Source organism: Solanum tuberosum, unplaced genomic scaffold, assembly GCF_000226075.1.
Source record: "Solanum tuberosum cultivar DM 1-3 516 R44 unplaced genomic scaffold, SolTub_3.0 scf00413, whole genome shotgun sequence".
Lineage (NCBI taxonomy): Eukaryota > Viridiplantae > Streptophyta > Magnoliopsida > Solanales > Solanaceae > Solanum > Solanum tuberosum.
The window spans coordinates 61,473-71,213 of record NW_006239345.1 but is presented as its reverse complement, the minus strand read 5'-3'; the positions used below and the strand labels follow the sequence as shown (position 1 = coordinate 71,213).

Below are 9,741 nucleotides of genomic sequence, written 5' to 3'. Positions count from 1 at the left end.
CTTCTAATTTATAAGTATCTATCTTTTTATACATATACTACGTTCAAATTTGGGCCTAAGAGAAAGAATTACTATCCTTAGGTCCCCAAATAGTAGTACAAAGGGACACGAGATCCAAATATTTTCCCTATCAATTTACCTGGGGTGCTATATGGTTTGCACTTTTTATCACATCACTCATTTTGGCCTAAGCTTGTTTGGCTTCGTTTTCAAACAACTCCAGAGTACTGAATGGCAAAATCATGTGAATAATAAAAGAGATAGCACTTAAGTAATTCCTTTTCTTGATTTTTTTTCGTAGTAAAAAATAATCTCTCTACCTTTGTAAGTTAGGGATTAGGCTCACCACCCTTTCGCAATCTCACATGTGAAATTTGGCTTAAGAAAATATATTTTATCTCCTTGTAGTACCCTACAGCAAATAGGGCAAAAGCTTCTTTGTAGCTTTAGAAACATATCATTTACTCCATAAACCAATACAATTACAGGCATGAATGAGTAAGCATTTGTTTTCGTTGCGAAAACCATCTGAGAATATCTAAAATCCCATCACCCTGTGTAAAGAACAATCATAGATCAAATACTTCAATATAAGGATTTGTTTAAACAAACAATTGAGTGAGAAATCAGTAACCAGGTTAGTTGGGAGGAAATATTCACTGCCACAGAAGAGAAACCAAGATAGAATTGAAAATTTGAACTACAGCAGTTGGATGTTTCAAGGATGATTTGATGCCTATAACACTGCAGTTCCTGAGAACATTCAGCAAAGGCATCAAGAATATGTCCTTATAATCACTAAACTGAGACATAATAAGCAGTTAAGAGCAGAATATGAAATACCATTACAAGTCGTTAACCAGACCTATAGCCGCCTAAAACAATGGGGGCATCTGTTAAGTATTGCTTGGATCCTTGGAGCTATCTAATATTTTGAGAATCATTCTTCGTTGTGTATTAAAATCTATACAATTTGAATCTCGATACTGTTAGAATGACTGATGAACAGGACCTCTGATTTTAATACCTTATTTATCTTGGTAAAGCTTTCCTTCACCTATACCTCTGTTACAGCCCGAAAATGCTCACCTGGTGTAGCAGAGAAATTTTTTTCCATTCTGCTGGGTTCTTCACAACTATGAACTTCCTTTACAGATTGAGGAAGCTCGGTGGAAATCCTGAACAGGTTTTGCGGTTCATTTGAGATATCTTGAATCTGCAAACCACATCTAGTGCCATGGAGCTCATCAGGAACACCAGGATATTCTGTTTGTCCAAGTTTTTCTTCCATCAACATTTTGGTTTCAGCTTGAGATGTCACATTTAGATCAAATCCCACTGCGCTTTCAGCTTCAGTAGTTCTTTCCTCCTTGGCGTCATTTACTCGCTGAAGTAAATCTTCTGGAATTGCAGCAGGGTCAAGATCCCAGCACCCCTCAGGCAAGTTCATTCTTTCACCTTTCAGTAAGCAAGATGGTACCTGATGTGAAAATCGTAACATCTCTCTTCTTGGAATCAATCGAATGGCATCCTTGTCTGTGTTTCTAGAGTATACTGTCTTGAACCCATCTAATTTAACCAAAGGAGTAACACAGACACCAAGCTCTTCGGAATAATCATCAAGAACCTCAACCATTTCATACTTGTGCCTTACTTCAGCTGGGGTTGTTCCGTTCCAATCTGGTGACCAATTTCGATATACAGCCCAAATGTCTCCACTTTTTGGGTAGATTCTAATACTACCTCCCCTTCCAACTTTCTCCTTACTTAGCAGGTGAGAAAATATGTTTACATGCTCAACAATTTCAGAGTTAAAGGCCCTAAAATTTCCACATGACTTGGTAAAACCAGAATCCAACCAATTGACCAGCCCAAATTCGCTATCTGTCTTTGAACTTATGTAGCTGATATGAACTTTGAATGGTTTCACAGATATGATTTCACGAATCAAACAATACAAGCGAGGCATACCATCTTCCTCATCATATAAAGCCCATATCTGCTTAGGTCTGAAGCAATCTTCTGACCTATCCTTGTCAAAATCATGGAAGTCAGAATCTGGGACTACTATTGTCATGGATCCAGTTTTCCCCAGTTCTGATTGATGAACAACAATTTCCTGTACTGCCCCTTTAGGTCTCTCACCTGATTCACCAAACTCGGCATCTGCCTTTCTCTTCTTCTCGGTCTCTGCAGCAGCAGCTTCTGAAGCCAACTTGATCTCTTCCAGTTTCTTGCGGATATCTGCTCTTGCCTTGTCAATTAGTAACCGTCTTGCATCAAACGCAGGAGCAGCGGAATGTCTTTTTATTGAAGCTTCAACAGGATTTGGAAGCTTAACATTTTGTTTCAAATTTCCGTCCCCATTTCCATCAGCCATTTTAACTTCTCCAGCAGTTTTTTGAGCCATTTCTCCATTACTAAAGCTGTATGTACCTTCCACACCAATTTTTACCTTCTTAGGAGGTCTACCAGGCCTGCGGGGGATTTGTTCATTGCACACAGCATGCCCGTTAAGAACCCCGTTGCTCACCACCTTTTTCACTTCATGCTTCCCTCTGCCTCTTCTTCTGGTGATTTTCCTACTTGCCTGGTTCGCAAAACTGACAGCTGTGGATGATCCATTGGAATCTAAAACTGGAGCAGAATTTCCGCAGGAGCTCCACTGAAAAGACAAATTGGAGACATGCTCGGAACAAGGTCCAGAATGATGTCCTGAGACCCCATTATTTGCAGGATAAACAGATGTCGTTGGGACATATGTAGCCCCGCAACCATGGCTTCCATATCCATTAGACCAAGAGCTATAGGAATAGGAACCATTAACAGGAGCCAATCCTGTTTCAGCAGCTATGAAAACCCCACGACAGTTCTTACAGGACAGTCTTTTGTTCAGATACTTCCTTAGATATTCATACTGAACGTGACAAGAGGTACAAACAGTCCAAAATGTATCAAGCCTGTTGTGAGAAACTGATGAATTGGAGTAACTGTCATAGCTCCCAACACCAGAACCATGCAGAGTAAATAAACTTCTCCTGTGATCATACGAGCTTCTTTTGGAAGCATCAGACAACACCGTCCATGCTTCCGAGACAAGTCTAAATGCACCATCAGCTCCAACACTTTTGTTCTTATCAGGATGGAGTAACACAGCCATCTTCTTATACTGTTTCTTCAGCTTAGCCTTGTCAACAGAGGAATCTAAACCCAGTATTGCATAGAAATCATATTCTCCATTAACCTTCGTCTCTGCAGCACTAAGGACTCCAAATGTCGCTACCATTTGTGATATTCCTTCCAAGTGAGGGTACAACATCTGAGCTTTCAGAGCATAATTTTTTGCACCCAAAATGTCTTTCTCCACGAATCTCCTTTCAGCATTTGTTTTAGCTTTCAATGCTTCCTCCATGTTCGTTCCCATCTCTAAATCCAGAATTTCAGCCCAATTTCCCTACGAAATCCTTCAAAAGCTCACAGGTTTTTATAAGTAAAACTCGATTCACGTAAAATACATGGTTACAGGCCTGCAAATAAATGAGAAATACTTTAATGTGCAATTCATCATTCGAAATCAACTCACTGATCGACCTTCAATAGTACTCAACATTTCAGTAATATCCTAACCTTAAATAATAACTCACAAATCCAACAAATCTAAATCCATCAACCATTATATATATCGAAATAAATATCCAGATCTAAATCTATATTCAAAACACCACATACTCCGTACCAGAAAGAACAACAGCTCAAGTCATCAATTGACTCAGTCAAATTCAACAGAACCGACACCTTCAATTTCAAGTCAAAAAACTTCTAACTCACATTCAATTTCAATTCAAACAAACAAACAAAAAAATCACACAAAATATTTGCATATTTTCGAATATACTAGTAAGATCTAAACAACAACGAACACAAAAGGTTTTTAAAAAAAAATCATAAACAACAGACAATATTAGCACAAAACTTAGCTAGATTCCGGAGAAGAAATTTCAAATGAGAATCAAAGTAGACTTACAGAGACTAGAATCCAACTGACATACGAATCTCCGTAGATCAGCAAAAAATGCTGTTGATCTCTAAATTTGCAGCAGATCTCAAAATTAAACTCTTAAAGTAAAATGGCAACTTCAAAAGAAGTACATCATTCAACTTTTACCAAAATTAAGGTAATCGTATAGTGAAGACTGAGATTCATGAGAGAATTACAGATTTTTTCAGTAGAAGATTTCGGCATCTGACGGCGGCGTTACGGCGGAAGATACCGTCGGAGACGCCGAAGAGTAGAAGAAGTTTCTTTTTTGTTTATTTTTTACTTACTATTGCAACTAAACTGAAACAATACTGTATGGAATGGTTTGATTGTTAAAAATTAAAAATAGAAATAGTAATATATTAGAAAATGAAATGATTACAGAGTGAAATATTTCTACTTTTTATTTTTTCAAATTTAGAATGTCAAATTTAATTTTTACCTTTTTTAAAAATAAAAAATTTTGTACTTAATTATAATACTTTATATATGTGGAAGATAATATCATTCTACAAAAAGTCAACTTTGTAATTAAAGCTAGTATTACAACTTTTAAAAAATCTAAATTATAAATGTATATTTATTTTTTACTTTAAATATCGTTAATTCTTAAACCGTAAACTAATAATATTGATAAATGAATTAAATCTCGGAAAAGAGAGAGCAAAAAACCTTGTCCATAGGGATTGGGTTTTGGATTCTGTGTACTTAATTGAATTTAAAATTTTAGAATATATTTTTATTTTTTTTTATTTTGAATAGGAAAATTAAGGGTATCATTTTATTTTTTTGGATGACCTAAATTAAAATGTTTGGTTAAAGATTAGATAGTGGAAAACTTATATTATAAAGAGTTCACAAGTTGTCTGCCACTTGGCCTAAATTTATTGCATTATTAATTTTGAGTATAATTTATAGCAAATATATAATTTATTTGTAGTATTAAACTTACTTCTACTCAATTATTTGAGAAAAAAATGCATCTTTTCTTCTCTTTAATTATGGAATCCCATGCTCATAAGGAATTTTTTTTTATGTAGTAAAAAAGTAGAGATTCCAAGAGAGGGAAAGAGACATAGAATACTTTTTATTTTTTTTGTCATACTTTAGTGGAATATTTTTTTTTCTTCTGTTTTTCCTTATATTTATCATTTACTTCAGAGTCAGCAGTTGGTTGTCGGATTTTCTCGCTATTAGTAGAAAATCGCTTCTGGATCACTATAGTGTGGCTGGATGTAGAGCAGTCCACTCTTACAGTCAATGATCAATAAATTATTTAGAATTTCGGAAGATGATCAAGTTACCTTAGTTCTAAGTCACTACACGAAATTGCCATATAGTCGTATATAGTAATCATGTATGTTATGTCTGCAACGGAATAAAGAAGATAAAACTAAAACTCTAGGTTAAGGCGTTTCCATCTTTAATTAGATAGAAACACTTTGTTTTTCCTAATAAACCTATTTGAGGTAAATTTAGTTTCGTTAGGTCTATACATATAATATTTTTTTCTTTTTAGTGGTCTTACTAATTAAGAAAGTCGAATTAGTTGGTCAGTAAATTTCGAATATCTCAAAAAATATACAAGTATGAACAAAAACATTTTGGTGGTGGTGGACGTGTACCATAGATGTCTATGTCTATCACCTTCTCCCTTAAAGATGAATTGCATTGGAATTTAATTTTTTGTAGAGCAGACAACACATGGCTAGTAGTACTTTTATCTGTTTTGGAAGGAACATAACTAAATGCATATGTCTCTAAGCTAGCAACTTACTAACTTAATATACCAATACTTTTCATAGTGTTAAATGTGGCAATTTCTCTTCCATGATATTTAACAATAACAATAACATATTAAAATCCCACGATATATAATGGGGTCTGAAGAGATAGAGTGTACACTATAAATATTCCAGAGTTCATATATACTGGCATCTGAAAAAGATAGACAGTTGGGGAGCTTACTAATGTTATGATAGTGTTATCATGATAGTAGTATTTATTTTTGTTTTATGATAAGTTTGTTACCATGATATTTAGTGAACACAGTTGTTTGCTTGACCTACCACAAACAATTAACAATATGCATCTTTAGTTCTCTCAAAAATCAATCATTTTAAAAGTATTTGTTTTTTCATTGTGGTAGGTGATAATATCAACAAAGAAGAACATTATACTCACACTTTTATTTATAGCATTAGAAAATGGCTTCATATAAATTTTTAAAGGTAAAGTGAGAGTCTGCCTTGTTTACTTTGATACGATCAATTAAAAAGAAGAAGAGTCCACACATCCTAGGTGTATGGAAGTTTGTTAAGGGACCTTTTTCAACTTCAGTATGTGATAAGTCAAGATTGAAGTGTCAAACGACTTCTTCAAGAAAAGACTAAGGTATATTTTGACTATCCATTTAGATTAATATTATGTGTGTATACCTTTATTCTTTTTATGACCTTTTTGTCCAAGATCAAGTGTAATATTTGTTGGGTTTTAAAAAGTGTGAATGGAAAATGAAGAGTTTCGACTTCTATGAAAAGTTGCGATTTTTATGAAGAGTTGTGACTTTTATGAAAGGTTGTGACATTTTCAAAAGATTGTAACATTTCCGGTAAGGCACAATAAGAACCTTTTCACACTATCCTTTGTTTTCTATAAATTGAGGGTTTCCTCCCATTTTAAAGAATGAGTTTTCTGGACTTCTACTACTACTACTAAATCTAGTATTTTAAATGTACTTTACTGCCGTTGAGTGGTTCATTGACACCGTGGTTTTAGATATCGATACACTGGTGAGTAAGATCGTTCTATCCTGGGAGGATATATTCCACTAACCTCGGGTACTTGAGGGAAATAATTTCCTTAAGGGGACACTGTGCATTCAGTGGACTCGATTTTCTTCTTTAAGAAAAATATTTTGAATATTGTTTCTAATCCGTTTCTAATTCTATTTTCTCTATTGGTTTTAATTTTCTAGTTTTGAAAATGCTCTTTAAACTTTGTTATTTCTTATCAAGTTCTTCAAAGTTTTTTTTTCTAAGTATCTTAGGAATACAGGATGAACAACAATATTACTACCATAAACCTTGATCTTCTAGTTGGGCTAAAACAATTTAAACATATTTTTAAGTTTTAACGTGTGTGATGTGATATTGCCAATTTGAGTTATGTTCACACAATTTTCTTTAAAATATCTTACGCCATTGAAATTTAAAAGTATCAAACATTTTTCAAGTAATTTACTTTTTTCGGTTACGCCAATGTGGATTTTGTTCATACACGTCCAACACTTTTGTTTAATTACCCTTTAAATATAGTTGAACTTATAGACCTGGCTCAAAGATACTAGATTAAGATGACCAAAGAATTGAATTGGCATAATACATAAATGTGATCCTTAACTTGGCGTTAGCTAGCAACCATGATCTTTACTTTTGGATGTGCACAAGTAGGCACTTAACCTTGTATAAAATTGAACAAATTGACACCTTCGTCCTACATGACACACTACATGGAAATTTTGTGTCCTACGTGTATTATGCCATGTAGGACACGTGTGTGTACTTGTTCAATATAATACAAGTTTAAGTGTCTACTTGTGCACACTCAAAGTTGGAGGGGATAGTTGTCCGCTGAATCCAAGTTAAGGATCATGGTTATGTATTATGCCAATTGAATTTATAGACGTGGCTCAAAAACAATTTATTGAGATGTCCAAACAATTGAATTACTATGAACTAAGTTGCTTAAAAGTATATTATATGACAATGTTAGCGGAAACGTGAAAATAAAGAACAAGGAAGAACAACAATATTTAACGTGGTTCGAATCAAAATGATCATACCTCCACCAAAGAACAATTGCACAAATATTTATTTCACTCTGCAAAGAATACAAGTGAAATACTACAAGAGAGAAAACATTAAATGCCTTAGAAGGTGAGAAGGCAAGTGAGAGGATGATTTGAAAATGAATTAAGAGCTACTTATTTATAGGAATGAATTTTTCCTATTGATGTCATCCATGACATCACTATGTGTCAAAAATGTCAATGTTAAAGATGTGAAACCATTTTATGATTTACCTAAATTTCACCTACCAAGATACTATCTTGACTTTTATTTTTACCAAATCTTCATATTAATTCATCTTTCATTGAGTTTGATTCCACAAGAACCAAACCAACTCTTTCAATCTACACCTTGGTTTGCGTTCCGAGCATGTGTATAAACAACTTCGGCCAAAACTTCTAAACTTACTAGGCAATCCCGTTGTAAGAAACAAGATAAATCAAACCTTTGTTAAACATACTAGCTCCACCTAGCAGTTGTTCTCTAAGAGTTGCATCAGTTGATGCATACTCCGGCCAAGTCCTTGCAGTGTGCAAACTTGGCAAGCGGGACTATCTTGGTCAACATGTCTGCATCGTTATCGTCTGTGATAACCTTTTCAACCTTGATAGCTCCCTCTTTTACGACATCTCGAATAAAATGGAATCTGACATCAATGTGTTTGGTGCACTCATGATATCTTTGATTTTTAATCAAATGAATAGCACTTTGACTATCACATCTTAGAGTTGATTCCAACTAAACCAAACTCAATTCTGCCACCAAACATTTCAACCAGATAGCTTCTTTCACTGCCTCCGTTGCGGCCATTTATTCTGCCTCTATTGTAAACAAAGCGACAATCGATTGTAAAGTTGATTTCCAACTAACGGCACTCCCAACGAGAGTAAAGATGTATCAAATTGTAGACCTCCTTTTATCAGGATCCCTGCATAGTCAAAATCTACATAACCGATAATTGAAACACCTTCACTTTTTCGGAAGGTTAGGCCAACATCAGGAGCTCCCTTGAGATATCTCAATATCCACTTAACAACTTCCCAATGCCTTTTTTTTTATTTGCCATGTACCTACTTACCACACTTACAGATTGAGCAATATCTGGACGTGTGCACACCATAGCATACATAATGCTGCCAAATGTGCTCGCATAAGGAACTTTTGACATATGCTCCACCTTATCCATAGACTGAGGCATTTGTAACTCTGAAAGCTTGAAATGAGAAACTAACGGTGTACTTACAGGCTTGCTTATATGCATATTGAATCTCGCGAGAACCTTTTTGATGTACCTTTTTTGAGAAAGATGTACAATACCGTCTTCTCTTGAAATCTCCATTCCAGGGATTTTCTTTGCAACTCTCAAATCCTTCATGTCAAATTCCTTGCTTAACAGTTTCTTCAAAATATTTATCTATGTGATGTTGTTAGCAGCAATAAGCATATCATCAACATACAACAATAGATAAATCATAGAGTTACCAGACATCTTCTTGTGATACACACAACTATCAAATGCACTCCTCGAAAATCCATGTGTAGTTATGAATGCATCAAACCTTTTGTACCAATGTCTAGGAGATTGCTTCAAAACATACAAAGTCTTCTTCAGTTGGCATACATGATCTTCTTTTCCTTCAGCTAGGAAACCTTCAGGCTGATCCATATAGATCGTCTCTTCTAGATCACCATGTAAGAAAGCAATTTTGACATCAAGCTGTTGAAGCTTTAAATCAAATTATGCAACCAATGCTAGTAGCACGCGAATTGAGCTATGTTTCACGACTAAAGAGAAGATCTCATTGTAGTCAATTCCCTCCTTCTGGCTGAAACCCTTTGCAACCAATCTCG

The 9,741-nt window shown here is 34.8% G+C and overlaps 1 protein-coding gene across 2 annotated transcripts; it reads right to left on the bottom strand.

Moving 5' to 3' along the window:
* Positions 1 to 655: 655 nt before the first annotated feature.
* Positions 656 to 4,373, bottom strand: LOC102589507 (uncharacterized). 2 transcript variants are annotated; one of them, XM_006362938.2, is made up of 2 exons: positions 4,025 to 4,373; positions 656 to 3,527 (listed from the first exon to the last, which is right to left on the bottom strand). In XM_006362938.2, the coding sequence occupies exon 2, from the start codon at positions 3,422 to 3,424 to the stop codon at positions 1,058 to 1,060; it is 2,367 nt and encodes a 788-aa protein (XP_006363000.1). In that variant the 5' UTR covers positions 3,425 to 3,527; positions 4,025 to 4,373; the 3' UTR covers positions 656 to 1,057. The 2 variants fall into 2 exon arrangements, with proteins under 2 accessions (XP_006363000.1, XP_015158750.1); XM_015303264.1 differs by having other exon boundaries at positions 656 to 3,464.
* Positions 4,374 to 9,741: the final 5,368 nt, after the last annotated feature.